The sequence below is a fragment of the Nicotiana tomentosiformis genome, chromosome 7 (genome assembly GCF_000390325.3).
Source record: "Nicotiana tomentosiformis chromosome 7, ASM39032v3, whole genome shotgun sequence".
Classification (NCBI taxonomy): domain Eukaryota; kingdom Viridiplantae; phylum Streptophyta; class Magnoliopsida; order Solanales; family Solanaceae; genus Nicotiana; species Nicotiana tomentosiformis.
Window position 1 is genome coordinate 119,515,381 of NC_090818.1, and position 23,583 is coordinate 119,538,963.

The 23,583-nt window shown below is 34.1% G+C and overlaps 1 protein-coding gene across 2 annotated transcripts; it reads left to right on the top strand.

The window, feature by feature from the left end:
* Positions 1 to 8,931: 8,931 nt before the first annotated feature.
* LOC104093606 (uncharacterized) lies at positions 8,932 to 21,981 on the top strand. Of its 2 annotated transcripts, none has more exons than XM_033655455.2 (5): positions 8,932 to 9,092; positions 9,521 to 11,784; positions 13,024 to 13,225; positions 13,358 to 13,420; positions 20,351 to 20,833. In XM_033655455.2, the coding sequence occupies exons 3-5, from the start codon at positions 13,032 to 13,034 to the stop codon at positions 20,397 to 20,399; spliced, it is 306 nt and encodes a 101-aa protein (XP_033511346.1). In that variant the 5' UTR covers positions 8,932 to 9,092; positions 9,521 to 11,784; positions 13,024 to 13,031; the 3' UTR covers positions 20,400 to 20,833. The 2 variants fall into 2 exon arrangements, with proteins under 2 accessions (XP_033511346.1, XP_033511345.1); XM_033655454.2 differs by lacking the exon at positions 20,351 to 20,833 and adding an exon at positions 21,550 to 21,981 and having other exon boundaries at positions 8,933 to 9,092.
* The last annotated feature ends 1,602 nt before the right edge of the window (positions 21,982 to 23,583 follow it).

Genomic DNA, 23,583 nt, shown 5'->3' on the forward strand with positions numbered 1-23,583 from the left:
ATGTACTCTGTAAGTGCCGAGCCTAACCTCGACGAAGTAGTGACGGGGCTAAGGCATGTCGCTTATATTAACATGTACGCATAAATAATAATAATAACATGAATAGAAGTAAGACCGGTAAATCATATAAAAAATTGAAGTCAATTCAGCAGTCATAATCCCTCAATTTATTTCCGCTGCGGCGTGCAACCCGCTCTAACAATATAAACTTAAAATAAAATCCGTTACGGCGTGCAACCTGCTCCAACAATATAAACTTAAAATAAATCTGTTGCGGCGTACAACCCGCTCAAACAATATAATAAAACAACTATTAAATATAAAAAATACTCCAATAAATACAATATTTAATAAGAAATTATTAGGCAACAAAGCATACAATTATTATGATTTATTTAGGAAATAAGTAATGACAAGTAGCAATTAATTGTGAAAATCAGGGAGAAAATAGGCAATTTAATATATAATATGCTAAGTGTCCAGTAGCAATTATGACACATAATTCAAATAAGCATGTAGCAATTATAGCATGGATTTAAGACATAATATTGAACAAGAAATTTGAGAGAAATAATTAATTCATGATTTAAAATAATTTATGATTTTCAGATAATTATGCAAACAATCAATTAGACGATGTATAGGCACTCGTCACCTCGTCTATACGTCATTACACATAAAAATCACTTAACAAATAATTTAAGAGTTCTATTCCCTCAAGTCAAGGTTAACCACGACACTTACCTCGCTTTGCAACCAAATTCAAGATTTCAATAAACCTTTGCCTCGCGAATTAGTGTCTGAAAGTTTCAAATCTAGTCACAAATAATTCAATATACTCAACACGAATCGTAGGAATTAATTCCATATGAAATTACTAATTTTTCAGATTAAAATCCAAAATTTATTTTAAAAATCGACAGTGGGACCCACATCTCGAATCCTGGAAAAACTCACAAAATTCGAACACCCATTCCGATACGAGTTCAACCATATAAAAATTATCGAATTCCAACATCATATTGCCTTTCAAATCCTCAACTAAAATCTTTGTAGATTTCTACCATTTTCAACCCAATCTTTACTCATTTGAACTCAACAATCTTCCCACAACCTTATTGGTACAAGTATGTATAACTAATACTCTCACATCCAAGAATCACACTCCCAATTACCCATCTTTACTCAAACTCGAAATTGAAGAGTATGAGTTACAACATTACCTCTTGGGTGAAGATCTTGTGATATTTCCTTGTTGGATTTCAAAGCTTGAACAAGATTTTTGATGAACAAAGCACTTCATCCACTTCCTCTATCTAGAATACTCTCACTTCTCTCTAAAATCAAAATATAATTGCCCCAAAATAAGCCCCAAAGCCTATTTATCAAAATGGGACCGAGTTATGAAAATAGAAAAATGGACCCTCCGAACTCTGGTATGCGGTCGCACAACGGACCGCACAATGGATATGCGGGTCGCACAATGGATTGCAAAACTGATGCCCATCACTTGGCTACACTGGTCAGGTCTGCGACCATTTTGCGGTCGCACAATCGGTTTTACGGTTCGCATAATGATTATGCGTCGCACATCTGACTGCAAAATTACATTCTTCCAGGCTTTGGTAATTTGGTCATAACTTCTTGTAGGAGTGTCCAAATGACGAACGGTTTGAAGCATTAGAAACTAGACTCGAAGAAATTTTATTTGAAAGGTTGATTATTACATAAATCCTTATATATATTTAGATATACTTGTCCAAAATTTGGTCTTGTGCGTACTCATTTGGAACTTTAGTCTATTATGAAATTTTCTAACTTGACTTAGACTTAGGCCTCTCCTTAAACCCCACAACACTTATAATATGCTTCGTACACTTATTATCATTTCCAATTGATATTCATCATATTAATAGTCCTCAAGTGAGAAGTAGAGTCTGCCCCCAAACACATAACATAACTTATCTCTTCTTTCACCCATTTCAATTTTCCAAATTTTTACTAACTCCCAAAATTTCCAAAAATTATGCTAGAGTTTTCTTTGTAACTGGGCCTATCCACCTGCCATAGAATCCAGAAACCAATCCTAACAACACATACATAATCCAATCAACGTAACACAACATGAAAACAATACTAACAGTAGCCTCATAAGCAATATATTACTAGAAAAGGAATGCCATTAACATCAACTATTCAGGTGATACGTAACTCATAGAAGGTAAGCTCTCAACATTTAAATTAAAGATGATATTTTTGGTTCATCACATTCTCCAACTCTAAAATAAGTGTTCGTCCTCGAACGAAATTAGAGAAGTACCTGAGCTGGTGAAAAGATGTGGATATTTGCTCTGTATGTCTGACTCGGACTCCCAGGTAGCTGCCTCAATCGGCTGACCTCTCCATTGTACCCGAACTGAAGGATAACTCTTATACCTTAACTTACGGACCTGCCGAGCTAGAATAGCTATCGACTCCTCCTCATAAGTCAAATCTTTGTCCAATTGAATTGAGCTGAAGTCTAACACATGGGACAGATCACCATGATATTTCCGGAGCATGGATACATAGAATACCGGATGAACTACTGATAAACTAAGTGGTAGTGCAAGCATGTAGGCTACTTCACCCACCCTTTCAAGAATTTCAAAGGGTCCGATATACTTAAGTCTCAACTTTCCCTTCTTTTCAAATCTCATTACACCTTTCATAGGTGAGACCCGGAGCAATACTTTTTCTCCTGCCATGAATGCAACGTCAAAAACCTTACAGTTGGCATAACTTTTTTGCCTAGACTGAGCTGTGCGAATTCGATCCTGAATAATCTTGACCTTATCCGAGGCATCCTGTACCAAATCGGTACCCAACAACCGAGCCTCTCCCAGTTCAAATTAGCCAGCTGGCGAGCGACATCGCCTCCCATATAATACTTCATATGGAGTCATCTGAATGCTCGATTGGTAACTGTTATTATAAGCAAACTCCGCAAGTGGCAAGAACTGATCCCAAGAACCTCCAAAGTCTATAACACAAGAGCGAAGCATATCTTCTATTATCTGAATAGTGTGTTCTGACTGTCCGTATGTCTGTGGATGAAATGATGTATTCAACTCAACCCGCGTGCCTAACTCACGTTGTACAGCCCTCCAGAAGTGCGAGGTGAACTGTGTACCTCGATTAGAAATGATAAACACGGGCACACCGTGAAGGCGGACAATCTCGCAGATGTAAATCTCAGTTAACCACTCTGAAGAATAGGTAATTGACACTGGAATGAAATGTGCTGACTTGGTCAACCTGTTCACAATGACCCATACTGCATCGAACTTCCTCTAAGTTCGTGGGAGCCCAACAACAAAATCCATAATGATACGCTCCCACTTCCACTCAAGAATTTCTAACTTCTGAAGCAAACCACCAAGTCTTTGATGCTCGTACTTGACTTGCTGACAGTTTAAACACCGAGCTACATATGTAATTATATCCTTCTTCATTTTCCTCCACCAATAATGTTGCTGCAAATCTTGATACATTTTGGCGGTACCCGGATGAATAGAATATAGGGAACTGTGAGCCTCCTCAAGAATCAATTCACGAAACCCATCCACATTAGGTACACAAATACGACCCTGCATCTGCAGAACTCCATCTTCTCCCACGGTAACCTGTTTGGCACCACCGTGCCACACTGTGTCCTTAAGGACAAGAAAATGGGGATCATCATATTGTCGCTCTCTGATGCGCTCATACAAGGAAGACCGAGCGACTGTGCAAGCTAGAATCTGATTGGACTCTGAAACATCTAACCTCATGAACTGATTGGCCAAAGTCTGAACATCTGCAGCTAATCACCTCTCACCAACCGGAATATATGCAAGGCTGCCCATACTCACAGCCTTTTTACTCAAAGCATCGGCCACCACATTGGCCTTTCCGGGGTGATACAAAATAGTGATATCATAGTCCTTCAACAGCTCCAACCATCTTCTTTGCCCCAAATTGAGATCTTTTTGTTTGAACGAATATTGTAGACTACGATGACCAGTAAATACCTCACACGAGACACCGTAAAGGTAATGCATCCAAATCTTCAGCGTTTGAGCAATGGCATCCAATTCTAAGTCATGAACAGGGTAATTCTTCTCGTTAAATTTCAACTGCCACGACGCATATGCAATCACCCTGTCATTCTGCATCAATAATGCGCCAAGCCCAACATGAGATGCATCACAATACACCGTATAAGATCCTGAACTTGTGGGTAATACCAACACTGGCGCCGTAGTCAAAGCAGTCTTGAGCTTCTCAAAGCTCAACTCACACTCGTCTGACCATCTGAATGGGGCACCCTTCTAGGTCAGTTTGGTCAATGGAGATGCTATAGATGAAAATTCCTCCACAAACCGACGATAATAACCTGCCAGACCCAGGAAACTCCGAATCTCTGGGATCCCAGTTTCCTCTTCTTCCTCTTCGCGAACGCGAGCTCCCCCGCGCGAACGCGATGCATACTGAGTCCAGGCCTTCGCGAACGTGACCCCTCACACGCAAACGCGATGAACAACTTCCTACACCTTCGTGAACGCGTGGCCATCTTCGCGAACGCGGAGAACAAACCTCACTTGTCTCCCAGTTACCCTTCGCGAACGCGAGACCTCTTTCGCGAATGCGAAGAAGGAAACCAGAGTTGGACACTAGAAATTCTTCAGCATTCTTCCAAGTCCAAAATTGATCCCTTAACCTTCCGAAATCCACCCGAGGCCCTCAAGAACTTAACCAAATATACCAACACGTCCAAAAATACAATACAAACTTAGTCGAGGCCTCAAACCATGTCAAACAACATCGAAATTATGAATCACGCATCGAATCGAATTATGAGTTTTCAAATCTTCCAACTTCTATATTTTGCGCCGAAACATATCAAATCAATCCGAAATAACTTCAAATTTTGCACACGAGTCTTAAATGACATAATGGAACTGTTTCAATTTTCGGAATCGAAATCCGACATCGATATCAACCAATCGACTCACGGTCGAATTTATGAATATATTAAAACTTCAACTTTTTCCAATTTTCGCCAAAATGCGCCGAATTGTCCTACGGACTTCCAAATCCAAATCCGGACATACGCCTAAATCCGAAATCACCATACGAAACTATTGACATCATCAAAACTCCATTCCGGAGTCGTTTGCTCAAAAGTCAAACCCCAGTCAACTCTTTTCATTTTAACTTCAAAAATAAGAATTGTTCTTTCAATTTAATTCCGAATCTTCCGAAAATCAAACTCGACCGCATACGTACATTATAATACGCATTACAAAGTAGCTCGAGATCTTAAACCGTCGAACGTGACGCTAATTTTCAAAACGATAAGTCGGGTCGTTACATATTCTTTTTTGAACAGACTAAAAATAAAAGTAAATCATATAAATTGAAAGAAATGAAGTATTTATTTTCAATTTACGTATTGAATTGTTGCGCGGCTGAAATCATTTGAGCCCATCTAATCCAAGAATTGTCCAATTCACGTATTTAAATAAACAATAAGAACATTCGACAAGAACGAAGCTTCTAGTAGTTAAAGTAGAAGGCATATATATATATATATATATATATATATATATATATATATATATATATATATATATATATATATATAAGTAGAGGTCGTGGAAATAGGAAATGAAGGCATATATAGAAGTTATTGTTCCCTTTCTTTCTTTTTGTGATTTGGGCGATTGAGTGTATTTCTATTTAAACAAGATTACACATTTTTATCTGCATTTGCACCTGCACCTTATAGTGGACGAGTTTGTAAAGCATATAATGTATATTATGACCTTCATAATCCAGTATATTATGCAGGAATTTCATATTGAAATTTCAACATAATATGCTGGAAGTTTATACGCAAGAGCTTTATAATCCATTATATTATGCTAAAACTTTCTGTGTTCAAACAAAATAATAATTATTTTTAATAATTTTATAAACACTAGCTATTTTTCATTAACAACTCAAAAAATTGACTAGTCCGTGCTAATTATAGTAGATTTGCACATCCAAAACCTTGTTTGATCTGTCATAGTAACAATGCCACGATACTTATTCAATGGCAATATTTTCAAGGGTAAATAAATTCTCATACTATATTGAAAAAAGGGTTGCAGGTAGATGCAGGTGTCATACCAAATTATAATTTTCTTTATTTGACCTAAAAGCTTAAGTTGATGTATTTTTTTAAACATGAAAGTTTAAGTTCATAATTTAGTTTCTTTTTTATTTCCGTTTAGAAATGCAGGGTACGATTGCGTATAATAAACCCTTATGATTCAGTCCTTCTTCGGATCCTGCGCATAGCAGGAGATTAGTGACTGAGCTGACCTGTCTGTTAAGAAAATACCTCAAATTTTAATGACCAAGCAAAAATAAAATAGGATAATAAAATTATCAAACCAAATAATTTTTTTTAATGATTGGAATTGAGAGGCATGTGAAGTCCCTAGCTAGTGAACGATGCGTTATCCTCGGCCCTGCACTTGTCAAGTGTGCAGAAAACTTTAAAGATGAGTTGCCTTTTGAATAGTTTTTCTTCCTTATCCTAAATATAAACAGACGCAACTCAATATTTGATTTTTCCCTTTTCGTAAATATGATATCTAGACACTCAGCGTTACCGAATAAGGTGAAAATTGAAGCAGCCAACTATAGCCCTAACTAAGTCCGTAAGTTTTGCTTTAAAATTAAAATCAATAATTCGATTAACATTGTTTTACATAAGTCTAAGAACGTGGAGTTCTTCGATAATATTAACAAATGGATTAAATATAACCAAATACTTCAAGTGAAGAATATAGGAGAAAATCAAACTTGGTCTTAGGGAATGGGCACAAAGTGATCAATGCAGGATCAAATAGGAAACAACTACTATTACAAAAAAACAATATTACTTCTTTTATTATTATAGTTAATCCTAATGATAATATAATAATTATTATTACTACTCCTATCATAAATATAACAACAACAATAGTCCAGTGTAATCCCACAAATAGAGTTCCTACCTGGAAGGGCAGAGATGATGTTTCTGATATTCCCTCGGCTAACCAGTAAGAAGAAAAGGCACTAACCAGTAAGGAGTTAGAAAGAACGATAGTAAAAATTTGAATCTTTGGTTCATCCCTCGATTAGAATATATGTCCCCCACTTCTTGCAAATAAATTTATATAAATAATTTTTTGGATTGCTAGGTTTCTTTTCTAAAATTTAATTTTATTTTATTTTTGTTCCTCTTTTTTTAAAACAACACCTTATTCTTTGAAAATGATTTGTTTTCCACAATCAGAAATATAACAAATAATTAAAAAAATCTTTTTTACATATAATTTTTCCAACTTGGACAAAATCTCTCATGGTTTTCAATAAATTACACTTTTGTTGCTCTGTCCGTAGAGTTTATAATATTCTTTATAAAGTACTAAGACATCTGAAATGAAAAAATATTTATATAAGTAGAAAAAACTTTTGAAATTAAGATTTAACTTAATTTACTGTGCTTAAAGGTGATGGTCCTACTAAACAAATAGGAGTATATAAAATTGACTAAATATCAGATAACTATGTCTGGCAATTATGTGCTACTGTCATTCTATGTAATTTTAAGCCGTTTTAATAAATAAAGTCCGGTAAATTTCATATTGTAAATTGAAAAAAAACATATATATAGCAGCAAAACATAGATTATGAGGAGTGAGGAACATAAAATAAAATTAAAAATAAAAATTTATTAAAATTATGTGTTGCGGTGTTGACTTCGATAAAATCCCAAAGTTTCTAACAACTCAAAACACCATAATCTAAAATACAGAAGAGGTATAAGGATTAGATAGTGACTTACAAAACCCTATGGCAATTTGCTTTCGTTGATTTTTGTACTTGATGATCTTCGTAAGTTCATCCAAATAATTTGACGTAACATAAATATAAAAATAAATAGGACAGTTGTGACTTCAATAGATGTTCGAATCAGACAACATAGCTTTTTGAAGTGTTCTCTTTTTTTATTGTAGCTTCCTTCTCCCAGACGAATTTTCTATCAGATTGTCATTTTTTACTGAATAAAAATATATGTACTTGAATTCAAGTTTTAAAGGAACAAAATCATAATTGAATAACTTGAATTCAAAATTTTAGTTATTAGGTAAAGGTAATAATTATTTTCCTAATATTTAGGACAAAATTAACTTTGGTTATTAGATCTTTCCTTACGTAGAATATCCTAAATATTAAAAAAATATTTAAATATCTATTTTGTCCAGTGTCAAGTCAGATTATAAAGGGTAAAAAAGGCGAACAACATTTCACTAAGGGCCGTCGTGCTTTTAATATAGTATAGATAGATATATATATATATATGTATATATAGTAATATATATATATATATATATATATATATATATATATATATATATATATATATATATATATATATATATATATATATATTACTATATATATGAGATTAATCGGAGAAGTAAGAATCTATACATCGATCTCAACTTTTTTAAAACAGAAGCATAATTATCTTTGTATAATTCTTGTTACTATTAATATTATTATTATTATTATTATTATTATTTTTACGGAAACCACCTAGTCCCAAAATTCTAACGAAATCTAAAATCTAAAATATATAGGTAAATAGAGTTTTTGACTTAAATTATCCCTTATCTACGAGAATGAGTTTATTTTTGTCCTTCAAATATAACCAGAGCATCTTTAATTCCTTAACTTTGCTAAAGTGGAGCACATTTGGTGTCACTAAAGCTAAGCTAAAACTAACATAAGGGGACCCATTTGACAGTCACGTGACTTTTTAAATACTAAACCTATCGGTCAAAGACTACCTTCATTTGCAATCTTTTCCCCAAGTCAATTTGGGAAGAAATACTTCACCAAAAACCCTAGCCCCTCCGAAAAAGTTTTGATTGACTGGAACAAGAAGAGAACTTAAGTGAAGAAACTTATTTCTTTATCTCCACCAATGATTATTAGATGCCATGGTAGTAAAATACCCAATTATGGTAAGATTTTAGCAAGAAATACTATTTGGGTTTTTATCAAACTGAAAAAAATGTGATTTTTTTTTTTACTATATGTTGATTTCATTTCTCATTCTTTAGTGTTTTTTATTTCTATGCCACATATGATAGCTTCGTTATATTATAATAAGTTTATTAAAAATTAAATCTCCTCTATTTTTTAGGAAATGCATGATATAATACAAGCCTTTTGAATAAAAAATTGGAATAAAGACAAGCAATAAGGAATAAATAAGTTTGTCTCTGACATGGGAATCTGAGTTAGGTCCACCTACATTAACATGTCTTTTTCTTCCTTTAAGATTACTATAAAATACTAATCCTGGTAGGCCATTAGTTTTGTTGAAATACCTTTTCAGGTTATCTTTGACTAGAAAAAGGTCTAACATAGGTTTAATTTTTTTTTACAGACCCTACATATGAGGCTTTTTCTTCGATATAAAAGTGACACATGGTGGTACCATGAAGCATCAGCCTAGTAGATATTATCTTGGCAGGTGTGTAGATTTTATTGACTATGTTAATGATACAGAGTTAAAGCTGTCACATTTCAATTCCATGGCATAATTATGTGGTTTTGAGAGAGATTCTGTTACTTTCTGGCATAAGTGCGGGAGATATGGTAATAGAATGCGACTTATTTCTACTGATGTAGAAGCCACTGTGGTATCCAAAAATATCTCAGATGATAAGGTGGTTGAGGCATACTTTGAACATCTTGATTCATATATTGGAAGAACTATACATACTAATGAAGTTGGTGGAGTAGAACAAGAGAAAGAAGTAAACAATGAGCATTCTTCAACTGACGATGAATTCGAAGATTCAGAAAATGATTTTTCGGATGATAATGAATATGAGAATCATAGATACGAAGTTAGTGAATAAGTTAAGAAAAAGATGGATGTTGAAGAAGGTGATTCAGATTGTGTTGACTCATATGATACAAAGAGTTTAGAATGTGATTATGATAGTGAGAGTTTCACTTTCCTAAGTTCAATCATAAGACGGACGAGGATAAACCAGTGTTGGCATTAGAACTAACTTCTGGGAACAAGCATGAGCTCAAATATGCTATAATAACTCATGAAGTTAATGAAGGAAAATATATTAAGTGGTGCAAGAATGATAACTCGAGAGTGAGAGCAACTTGTGGTCATCCAGATTGCAACTGGGAGATTCTAGCTTCAAGAATGCATCGAGATAGGGCCTTTCAGATCAGAACATACAATCCCACTCATGATTGTAAGATTTGTAATCATCGCAACAAATCAATAACATCTTCTTATATTGCACGAAGATACCTTAAGGCCATAAGCTCTAATAGGTCTTGGGCAATCGGTGCATTCAGAGATCACGTTAGTGTATAGTTGAGAGTTCAAGTGACATTATCACAATGTAGAAGGGCTAAGAAAAAAGCACTTGCACTGATTGATGGAGATCTTAATGCTCAATACAAGGTATTATGGAACTATTGCAATGAAATTGGGAGGACAAATTCAAATACCTTTGTCTATATGAAGTTAGTTGAAAATGAGGTGCCCGACAAGCCTAAGAGGTTCCAGAGAATCTACATTTGTTTTAGTGGTTGTAAAGAGGGGTTTAAGAGTGGTTGTTGAAAAATAATTGGGGTGGATGGTTGTTGGCTTAAGGGTCCAATGTATGGGTCTCAATTGTTAACTGTTGTTGGGCTTGATCCGAATAATAATATCTTTCCGATAGCATATGCAGTTGTAGATAAGGAAAGAAAGGAATAATGGGAATGATTTTTAAATTATTTGAAGCGTGAGTTAGACATTGATGATGATGGAACTTGGACCTTCATGTCAGACAAGCAAAAAAGTTTGATTGAAGCGTTCGATGAGGTATTGTCATATGTTTGTTATCGATTTTGTGTGAGACACCTCCATAACAACTTTAAGAGGGCCGGATCGGTATCTCTCTCAAGAATGCCCTTTGAAAGGCTGCAAAGGCTACAATGGTAAAGTGGTTCGATGATTGCATGGTTGACATTTGTGATCTATATTCAGAAGCTGCCGCTTGGCTCAATAAAGGTGCCAAGTGGAATGATGGTGATATTTGCCCTACGATTAAGGATGTATTGCACAAAAATCAAGGTAGTGCAGCTGAATTTATTCCTAGGAAGTCAAATGAGTGGAATTATGAGATAATAGGAGCAAGCATAATGAACAATTGGGCTGTGGACTTGTTAAATAGAAAATGCAGTTGTAGGGAATGGAATCTAACATGAATCCCTTGCAAACATGCCATTGCCGTTATTTGGACTAAACATGATGACATTAATTCATATGTGGATGATTGTTATAAGGTAGAAACTTATAGAAGGATCTATGCATTTTCTATTCTACCTATGAATGGTCAAGAGGTGTGGCCTATGTCGAGTAACATACCTCCTTTGCCTCCACGATTGGAAACACAAAGTACCAAAGAAAGAAAACAGAAGCTTAGGAGAAAAGGGCGTGATGAAGTTGGAGCAAGTAGATAAAAAATGAAAAGGAAGCAAAAACAAATGGACTGTAGCTTATGCCACAATCCAGGCCATAGTAAAAGAACTTGCTAGTTAAATTATGTGTATCCAGATTCTCATGATGATGAGACATTGCGACAAGAATCCTCATATTCTACTGCATCTTTTGCTCTTATAAAGCTTCAGGTATGAGTTTAGTACACATATCACTCTATTTGATTATATTATTAATATAGTGACTTGTAATATTTTCTTAATTATAAGTAAGAAGAGGACCAACTAACCAGGATCATATGCACACGACTCAAGAAAGTAGAGTGACCGGAGATATATTTTTTAGTATATAAATTTCTGTTGAAAAAGATTGGTTGTTGCTGCTATAAGAGGATGTTTTTTGCTACTATAGAAGAACCATTTTATTGCTGAAAATTGGTGTAAAATAGTTGGGATGCTGTCAAAGACTATATGTATAGGTTGATACGCCTAGCAGATTATTTTTTGTCGCTAAAAGGTTGATGTAAAAGAGTTGATTTTAGTAACTCTTATTTTGCTTTTGCTACTGTAAATGGCTAATATTGCATACTTCTCAGAAGTTTAACATTTTCTCTATGAAGGAGATGAGTTTAATGACTCTTTATTTTGGTTTTATTTGCTTTTGATGTGTCAAGTGGAATTGATAAAACATATGAAGTTTTTAGTTTCACCTTGTCCTTCGAAAATGAAAACAGGAGGAAGGAAAATGTGCATCAGTGAAAAAGCCAAAATAATGCCTCTTCAGTTAAGAAAGAAGGCAAAAATTGCTCATTCTGTTAGTTTTTAACTTAGGCTCTGTTAGTGAGACCAAATGTGCTACACTTTAGCAAAGTTAAGGGATTAAAGATATTCTTAGCAAAGTTAAGAGATTAAAGATGCTCCGGGTTATATTTGAAGGACAAAAATGAACCTAGTCCCATAGATAATGAACAATTTAAGTAAAAAACTTGAGGTAAATAGGTAGAGTATATAAGAGCCTGTTTGGACATAAGTAATTTTTCCTTTTTTACAAATTTGTTTTTTATTTTTTTTCGAAATCAGTGTTTGTTCATAAATTTTTCAATTTTCACTTGAAAATATATTTTAGAAATTTTCAAAAATTTAAAAAACTCTAAAAAGCTGTTTTATCAAATTTTCACTTAAATCACTCACAAAATTTAAAAAACAACCCAAAATTATATTCATGTCCAAACACAACTCTAAATTTCAAATACCATTTTCACTTAACAACGTTTTTACCCCTAATTTGAAATTTTACCCGCTAAATCTTGGCAAGATCCTAGCGAGTAGTGGGATCACGCATCATACGATGTCGTTTGGAGGGAGAAACATATATCAGCTCACAATCTAGGGTTTCAAATTTCCTTCGCAATCAACCGCCTAAATTTGCAGAGTGAAAAATGGGAGGGAAGTGTCCACACAGGAGCGTGAAGAAGCGAAGATACTCTCACAAAACCTTTCGCCGTTCAAAATTCCTCGTAAAAGGAGACGATGCCGTTTACGACGAACTTAAAAAGCCAGCTGAGCAACGGAAAGAGTTTCCCGTCGACGAAGATCTTCCCGGAATGGGTCAATACTACTGTCTTCACTGCGAGTAACTTATTCTTCTTTTTGAAGCTCAATTAATTGTTTATTTTATTAAATTTGATGTATAATAGTGTGTTGTGTTCTGTTTATTTATTGAATTTTGCTTATTTTGTTGTTTTGGGTGGTCTGATTTGTGTAGTCGATATTTCGCGAATGTTGCGGTGAGGGACGAGCATTTCAAGACGAAAAAGCACAGGAAGCGGTAAGATGTCAGTTGATTTTAGTTAATTTACTTCATTTGTTACTGTGAGGTAATGATGCTTAAATATTGAAATTTAATGAATCATTGTAATTGTCACGTCGCAACTTACTTTTAGTTTCATTGCTGTTGCTTAGACTTAGGTTGCTTTGAACCGACTTGGAAATAAAACCCCAAGTAAGCTTTTCTCAGCTTGGCTGAACTCAGGGGGATGTAGTATTAGAGTTACGAATTCATCCGAACTCTGTATATATGTGTTAAAAATTTCACTAAACAAGTACAATAATAGATTTCGAACCCAGTAAGTCAAATAGCTGATGCTAGAAATTCAAACTGGATCCATAAAGTTCAAATCCAGATCCACCTCTGGCTGAACTATCTGAATGACATGAGAAGCTATGAGACGGGGCTGTTTATTAGCTGTTGTAGGAGGTTGTGTAATTGTAAAGACGTTATCTTATCCCTTCTATTTTAAAAGGAAAAAACACCATATGAAGATGGAGATATCATCTGTTGAAGAATCCTCTCTATCACTCTGCTCTCGACCAGAATTTTTTTCGGAGAAGAGTTTATAAGAATCTTACATAAAGAGTCTTTTATCTTATCATCAATATCTAGGCTTTTTATCTTATTTTTGATTTTGTAATCCTTAGCATAATGGCCTATTCTACCACATTTGTAACATGCATTAGGCTTGGTAGATCTAATAAAAAAATTTCTTGCTCTAAAAGCATTCTTTATCTTCTTTCTTTTTTCCATCTTTTTCTCATAAAATTCCCTTTTATTCCTATCTCTATGAGACTCTTTAGGCTTCTTAGGGATATCTATAGCAAATTGTTCGTCGACTTGATCTCATTACATAAGGATAATTATATATCCTCAGATGATGAATGTGAACCCTGTAAACAAGGTCAGTCTTGTGATAACAACATTGATGATGAGTTTTATAATATTTACTCAGTTTAAGGACTTAGATATCAATGTCATGACAAATGATAGCTTGATAAGAATTGCTAAAATCTATTAAAGACCCAGAGATAAGGTCTCAGATTATTGATAGAATGGATAAGTCTTCTACAAATTCTGCTATAGAAAGAGAAGAAATTCCTTCTCAAAAGGGTCCTTATACAATGTCTGAAGTTAAAAGAATTCTGAAAGCAAAAACCCAGGCTATCGATAGACCAACCACAATCCAAGATATGGAGGAAGAAATTCATAATCTCAAGAAAGAGATTGCTAAGCTCAAAGCTACAAATGTAGTTTTAGACAGAAGAATTTCGAACTTAGAAAAACATGATCTTAGTCCTGATATAGAAAAACAGGATCTTAGTCCTGATATAATAGAAACAAGTACTTCTAATACAAGTACAAAAGAAGTTTTCCTACTAACAATAGATTCTGCAGATGATGAGTTTATACAAAAGCTAGAGTTAATAACTTCGCAAAAGTTTTTTTTTTATAAAAGTTACTCATTTAATAGATTATAATTTCAAAAAAGAATTTACTGCTTTAGTTGATAGTGGAGCGGATTTTTATATTGTATAAAAGAAGGATTAATACCTTCAAAGTATTTTCATAAAACTACTCATAGTTTAAGAAATGCCAGTGGGCAAAAAATGGGTATTAGTTATAAATTGCCAAAAGCTTATATTTGTCAAAACAAGGATTGTATTCCAGAAACATTTGTTTTGGTTAAAGATATTTCAAATGATATCATTTTTACCTTATCAAAAAATAAATGATATCATTTTAGGAGTCCCATTCTTCCTACATATTTTCCCAATTACAAGGTGGGATTCTACCGGATTTTCAGGAACTTTTGATAATAAATCAATCAGTTTTGAGTTTACAACTCATCCTTTAAAAAGATTTATAAATGAAATAAGAGATAACATTATTTTAAAAAATAGACAAGTCAATTTTCTCAAACATGAAATTCATATCTTGACTATCGAAGAAGATTTACAAAATCCTAAACTGATAGAAAAAATTGATTTTCTAAAAGATCAGTTCTCTTTACACATATGTGGAGATCATCCAAATATGTTTTGGGAAAGGAAAAAACATATAGTCAGTCTCCCTTATGAAGAAGACTTTTCGGAAAATAATATTTCAACAAAGGTCAGGCCTTGCCAAATGAACTCAGAATATTTAGAACTATGCAAAAAGGAAATTGATTCTTTGATGCATAAAGGTCTTATAAGACCATCCAAGTCCCAATTGTATTGCATAGCCTTCTATGTTAATAAACATGTTGAACAGTAACGTGGTATTCCAAGATTGGTTATTAATTATAAGCCCTTAAATAAAGTCTTGAAATGGATTAAGTATCCAATTCCTAATAAAAAGGATTTATTGGATAGATTTTATGATGCTATTATATTTTCAAAGTTTGATTTAAAATCAGGCTATTGGCTGATCCAGATATCTGAATCAGATAAGTATAAAACTGCTTTTAACTTAGCACCTATTGTTATTCATTCACATAGCTCTGATACCATTTCGGGAACTAGGATCGCTACAATGAAACTACAGGAATATTTCAGGTCTATGGTCCTGTCAAGATCGACTCATTACGAGTCCAAACTGGCCCTAACACGCTTCTCATGGCTTCGACAGGCACTAACAGGACTTCCGGCAAAGCATGAGCCTTTCTGCCTAGACCATTCTAACCCTACCTTTTAATTCCTTCTAACGATAGCAAATCATGTTAGCAGTAACCTAGTGTGCTATGTTCAACACAACAATATTTAGCATATCATTTAGGCTAAATCAATAATATTATTATAAACTTAATTCAAAATTAAAATACCTGGATACACCAAGGTTGTGGCCAATAGTCGACCTTTTCTGATATTATATATAAAAACTTTACAAAGAGAACTTGTTTACAGGAGGGGTGTTCTTTACTAAGAGTTTCTAAAGAAAATTTTGGAAAAAAGCTTGCCTACTTTAAATAAGATTGGATCTTATAATGGATCACCTCTGAATACAATGGTTAGTGCCCGACAGTTTTTGGTAAGGTGGGCCTATACTACTTTAATAATTACAACTTAAATAATTTACCCGACATGATAAAGTGGGCCTCTCTTTCTTTATTAAAGAATCTATCTTTATAAAAGTTGTTTGTTAGTATTATCCCAATAATTCACAATACGTGGCCTTCTTTCTTATTCTTTTTCTTTGCCTTTGTCATTTTTGGTATTGCTGGAAGATTCTTCCATAATTGTCTTGAAGTGTTGTAGATATGCTTCAATATCTATTTCTTAAGTGTCACCGACACTTTGGGATTCCCCTGCTATACACGTTTCTTCTTTTGTGGTATTACCTGCTGATGCCAGAGAAATATCATCTGGTATTTTTATGTCTAGATTTTTCATTAAATCTTTCTTGACCTCTTCCATATACGAAGCTAGTATTTCTGATCTGGAGGTGACTCCTTTCTTCATCTGAAATTTCCTTGCTATTTGCTTAAATGGACTGGTATCACTTGTTCCTGTTGTTGATACAATCTTACTTTTGGATTTATCAATAGTACTTTTAATTGTCTTTATGATTTCCTGGCCATGAGTATGTCCTTCTTTGTTTTTCTGGAGCAATTTGTTCCAGAACTTTGTATAACAAAATCTGTTAAGGCATGTAAACCCATTTGTATCATCTTGAACTTTCACAGACCATCTCATTATCCAAGGAATTGAGAATTCTATAAAAAAGTACATAACTACCATCCCAAGATATTATTCTTCTGTAACTCTAATTTTGGGGGATACCTCTATCCATTATGTATATAAACTTTTATATAATTCAGGTAAAATATTTTTACCAAGTAAAATATTCAAGTAAATTATTCAGTGAGGGTCTTCACTGAATATTTTACCTAAATTATATAAAAGTTTGTATATTGAATGGGTAGAGGTATCTCCCAAAATTATGGAGTTACAAAAGAATAATATCTTCTTTCAAGGGATGGCAATTATGTACTCTTTACTATAATTCTCTATTCTGTGGATAATGAGATGGTCTGCGGAAGTTCAAAAGATACAAATGGGTTTCCATGTCTTAAAAAAATTTTGTATACAAAGTTTTGGAACAAATTGTTCCAGAAGGACATACTCATGGCCAGAAAATCATAGACACAATTAGAAGTACTATATATAAATACAAAAGTCAGACTGTATCAGCAGGAGGAACAAGTGATACTAGTCCATTTAAGCAAATAGCAAAGAATGGTGGACTTTATATGGTCCTTCACTGAATATTTTACCTGAATTATATAAAAGTTTATATACTGAATGGGTAGAGGTATCTCCCAAAATTATTGAGTTACAAAAGAATAATATCTTCTTTCAAGGAATGACAGTTATGTACTTTTTTATAAAATTCTCAATTCCTTGGATAATGAGATTGTCTGTGTAAGTTCAAGTTGATACAAATGGATTTCCATGCCTTAAAAGAATTTTTTATACAAAGTTCTGGAACAAATTGCTCCAGAAAGACAAAGGAAATACTCATGGCCAGAAAATCATAGAGACAATTAAAAGTACTATGGATAAATAAAAAAGTCAGACTGTATATGGAACAAGTGATACCAGTCCATTTCAGCAAATAGCAAGGAAACTTCAGATGAAGAAAGGAGATTCCTCCAGATCAAATATATTGGCTTCGTATGTGGAAGAGGTCAAGAAAGATTTAATGAAAAATCTAGACAGAGAAATACCAGATGATATTTCTATGGCATCAGCAGGTAATACCACAGTAAAATAAACGTGCATAGCAGGGGAATCCCAAAGTGTCAGTGACACTGAAGAAATAGATATTGAAGCATATCTGCAACACTTCAAGACAATTGTGGAAGAATCTTCCAGCAAGGCCAAAAATGACAAAGGCAAATAATAAGAAAGAAGGTCCCATATTCTAGTAATACGAACAAACAACTTTTATAAAGATAGATTCTTTAATAAAGAAAGAGAGGCTCACCTTATCATGACAGGCAAATTATCTAAGTTGTAATTATTAAAGTAGTATAGGCCCACTTTATCAAAAACTATCGGGCACTAACCATTGTATTCAGAGGTGATCCATTATATAAGGATCCGATCTGATTTAGAGTAGGCAACCTGTAAACAAGTTATCTTTGTAAAGTTTTTATATATAATATCAGAAAAGGTCGACTATTGGCCACAACCTTGGTATATCCAGGTATTTTAATTTTGTATTATATTTATAATACTCCCTCCGTTTCAATTTATGTGAACCCATTTGATTGGGCACGGAGTTTAAGAAAAGATAGAAGATTTTTGGCCACAACCTTGGTGTATCCAGGTATTTTAATTTTGTATTACATTTATAATACTCCCTCCGTTTCAATTTATGTGAACCCATTTTATTGGGTACGGAGTTTAAGAAAAGATAGAAGATTTTTGAACTTGTGGTGTAAAATGAGGCACATATATTTTGTGTGGCTATAAATCATTGCATAAAGGTAAATTGTTTCCAAAAAAGAAAAGTGGTCATTCTTTTTGGTACTGATTAAAAAAGAAATAGGTTCACATAAATTGAAACGGAGGGAGTAATAAGATTGATTTAGCCTAAATGATAGGCTAAATACTGTTGTGTTGAACATAGCTCACTAGGTTACTACTAACATGATTTGCTATCGCTAGAAGGAATTAAATCACCCAATGATACTAAGGTAGGGTTAGAATGGTTCAGGCAGAAAGGCTCAGGCTTTGCCGGAAGTCCTGTTAGTGCCCGTGTCCCGTCGAAGACATGGGAGGCGTGTTAGGGCCAGTTTGGACTCGTAATGAGTCGATCTTGATAGGACCATAGACCTGTAATATTCCTGTAGTTTCATGGTAGCGATCCTAGTTCCCGAAATGGTAGCTGATGGAATGATTATTGAGGTGTGGAGGAAATTAGTAGCTGAAAAGGTGTATGCTTACTGATATATCTTCAGTATAAGACAATCTTTCATCAAAAAAAGAAAAAATTAAGTATGAAGATAAATACCCCAAACGTCATAATAGGAAGTTCACCTGCTTGATAAAATCTAGTCAAGTCTTTTAGAAACAATGGAGCCTCTTTAAGCATGGGAATGTATAATGGCTTTTTTCCTCTGTTATTATAGCATTCCTTGGTAGGAAATCTGACAAACTTACCAAAGTTAAAATTTAACATTGAGTCACAAATTGTTGAAGGGTGGTAACTGCTATGTGTAGACTGTTTATGCAATATCTTTTCTTTCTATTTCTTATACAGATAAATACTAATAAACAAAGCCACAAAACCTGTCCCATTGTTACAACCAGTAATTTTCATTTGGTTTCCGCAATGCTTTTAAACTCGATGCTGGTTGGAAAAAAATTCCGGAATTTTCTTTTCACCTATTTTGAATCAAACGCTTCCTGAAAGCTTATTTTGCATGACCTGCACACAGTTTCTGCCATGGTTTCTTGTTCTAATAAATGGAGGATAACTTGCGACTTTTAAGTGGCCGAAATGATGCTGTGTTCTTAGGTTAATTATTTTTGGCAATGTACAATCTTGGGGTTGATTTGTGCGTCTTAAGATTGGAATTGTGGATTAAAAAATTTGATTTTTGAGGCAGAAAGAAATCAGGTTCAGTTTAGTAACAGTGGGTCAATGCATCCGAGTGTATTTTTTATTCCATCTGCTTGTATTGCACAATACTACATGCCTTGATAATTTGCCGTTAAACCTTAGTATTGTCAAAAAGGGGTAGCATCTTGCTGCCTAGCATTTCCAAGAGCCCTTTTTTTTTTCCCTTTCCTTTTCTTGATAGGTAATGTGAGAATGTTCTTTATGTAAAAGTGCTGGAGAGGTGTACATCCAAAAAAAGAACATTACAGTGTGTAAAGAACTGAGAAAGCCAACTGTGGATGCTCTAATGAATAGAAATTAATACACTTGCAGGAGCTACTTTTCTCAGTTGAACAATATATTTAATGAAATTGCATCTTAAGAACCCTCTTTGAAGTGATCTATGTGGGTCAGCTGCTTATGACAGAAATGGTGCCTGAATTCATGGTCGAACAACTAAACAAGCTTAAAGCATATGATCCGGACCATCATGATCCCAGCATTTGGCACAGTTAGATCTTCTGGACTGACATAGACTCTGTGGGTTAAATTGTAAGGACAATGATGTTTTGGGAGCCTAGGACCATAGGAGCCGTGCTTTGGGGTTATAGTGAAGACTATGTCATCTGCTAGTATTGACGCAATATTGCATACCTGATAAGTTGCTGTTAAACCATAATATCTTTTGCCAAAAAATTGTAGCAGCTGGTTTGTCTGGGGAAGTCTCTGTATGTAACTAATGCAAATAGTAGAATCTTTTGTACTAAATCGGAGCAGTATTTGCTTTGTATTCTTTGTAAGAGACCTTTTTATTCTTGTCGGTTGGTTTGCTGCATGGAGGCTACCAATGATAATAGAGGATATCCATTGTAGAGTGTGTGCAATCTTACACGCTTGCGGTATAGGGTGACGAAGTAGATTAACTTTTGGCCAGTGGATGGTGAAAAGAGATACTGGTGGTAGATACGTGCAGAATCTAGAATACCTTCTTAAATATTTTAACTTAACTTACTGAGCTGCAGTTTGTCTTTGCAACTGCATCTGTTATTTCATTTTAGGGTCCATTTGGACAATCTTGTTTTCTACTTCTTTCAACTTCTCTATTTCCTTTGGGTTGGCCAAGTAGGGATCGGATATCTTCGATAATTTAGCACATGTGACGTGGTAATGTAGGGGAAGTTGTTTCACATAAACATCTCAAAGTCATAAACATGACACAAATATACGTGTAATAAATGGTAAATGCGACACTTACATTATATGTTATAAACTGAGATGCTACTTTGAGCGCAATTCTTTTGAGGAGGTTGTAAAGAAATTAGAATTTTCTATTTTCTGCTAGGAGCATCCAGTTTGGAGCTTATATATATGCTCAACTTGAACAGCTTAACCATACAAATATGACTAATGAAGTGTGAACCCATGTTTTTAGTGATTATGATTGGTAGTCTGTGGGTTATCAGAAAAAAAATGATTGGTAGTCTGGAAAAAAAAATTTGTATATTTTTACCTGATTAGTTTTGTTGATGCAGTGTGAAAATAATGATGGGCCCTGCACCACACACCCAACTTGATGCTGATTTAGCTGCTGGAATTGGCATGCCAGATAATGGTCCAAAGCTAATGTCGATGAGTTGAGCTTCTTTCGTCCTGTTTATAACTCCTACATTACTGGTAGAGTTCTTTTGGACTTTGAGAATTTGTCTGAGGAACATAGGTTTTTGTTAGTCTACCATCTCTCTCTCAGTATAGCAAGTTTAAATGATTCTGAGTGAGTGATTTTAGTTGGTGGTTATGTTTGGCCAAGATTCAGCAAGAAACATTATCTTTATGTTTCTATACCAAATGGCCTATTTGGATTTGACAGCTAAATGCTGAAATACAAGTAATTTTCCAAAATCTTTGTTAAACTGCAGAACGTTTAATCCATCTTACAAGATATCTTATCTAAATTTCGTGGTAAATTATGTTGGTTACTAAAGTGTTATTTCTACCCAGTGAAACACATCCAATCAACATTTGTTGAATCTGTTGGTGAGAATCTTGCGATGTATGGTACGTCGATTTTAAATCAGATTCGATGAAAATATATTTTCTCTCGTAGTCTTTTCCTTGTATGGTCCATGTTGACTTCTCAAACATGAAATAGAACCTCACTCAAATAGCATTTTATATAGATTTGTTATGTTCTACGAAGTTCTAGACTCTTTACAACCATGAGAACTGAGCTTTGTTAAACTCTTCCAATAAGCTAAATGTTTGTGCATACTGCATATAGAGAACCTTAGAATTCAAATCTAATCAATGTATGACAAATTTCTCATAATTGAGACAAGTTCGTTAATTAGCTGACAGGATTATGCAATCGGGTTCGTTTTATTGGCAACTTAATCCACTCAGCTAAATTGTAATAGACGATAAAAAGGTAAACTATCTTAGGGAGGGACACAACCTGGAGGAAAACTACTGCTAAATCGTTGCAATAGTTGAGATTCGTCATTCTCCATTTCCTTAAGTTTTCATTGTTCTTGACGAATGAGGAGTATTGGGTAATTTATCAGTGAGTGATACTATTGGATTGCTTTCTGTGTGTTCTGTATTTTAGAAAATGGAAGCAATTCATTGCAACCGTCCCAATGGAACAATCTCTTAAATAGTTTTTTCTTTTTTGCTCGATGTCCGGTATTCTTATTGGAGCCTTTAGTTAATCTAGATTCGCGGCACATGAGGTTCTTATATATAGTTTGTCGTATAGGTGGAAGTTGGATTATCATTATTTAAGTTGGACCAATTTTGGTGCTTTAAGACAGTCTACTTTATACAACTATCTTGTTTGAGTTTATTGTGTCTGCTGGATATGTTAGTCTAATGTGGGCTAGAAGTCCTCGCTTTCTTCTACTTGTAAAGAAAATGTAGCCAAAATTTAACGGGCATCCTATTTGGTCGTCCTCATTTAACTTGTATCCACTTTTTTAAAAAAAAATTAACAACTTCGGGCTTTTTTCTCTTCCTACTCCTAGACCTCCTCCTTTTTAGTCGCTATGAAAATAAAGGTGACCGTGAATTTTCATTATGTTTGTGAGCATGTTTTAAGATGATTTATTCTGAGCTGTTGTGACGCTCATTCCCTTGCTATTGTTTAAGGTTTTTTCTTCTTATTATTATTAATTGTAACGATTTGTTAGATTTATTGTTATTTTGACAAATTGATGATTTAGGATTTGTTCTTTATGATATTTGGAGGTTATGTTTTAAATATGAGATCATTTGGAGTAGATTTAGGTGTAGAACGATTTCCATCTCAGTGTTTGGATTTAAGAGTAAAGATACAATGCACGATGGGGGCGCACCTATTGCAAACAAAACCTATTAGGTATTTGCCTGATTTTTTTATTTTCTATGTTTTGAAGGAAGGACAATATCTTTACTATAATTGGGGTTTTCTTGTTCCTAAATGGAAATTTTAAGTTTCTCATATTTAGTTAGTCTTTTTATTTTATTGGAGGAAAAAGCTTTAAGACAAGTGTTATCTGTTGTGTTTGTGTTTGTATTTTTATGAGGTTGTT

What these genes read in the sequence shown, in the direction of transcription:
- LOC104093606 (XM_033655454.2), top strand. Translation starts at nt 13,032, where the DNA reads ATGGGAGGGAAGTGTCCACACAGGAGCGTGAAGAAGCGAAGATACTCT. An exon ending in TACTACTGTCTTCACTGCGA is followed by an intron (nt 13,226 to 13,357) that starts GTAACTTATTCT and finishes TGATTTGTGTAG; the next exon opens with TCGATATTTCGCGAATGTTG. An exon ending in ACGAAAAAGCACAGGAAGCG is followed by an intron (nt 13,421 to 21,549) that starts GTAAGATGTCAG and finishes TTGTTGATGCAG; the next exon opens with TGTGAAAATAATGATGGGCC.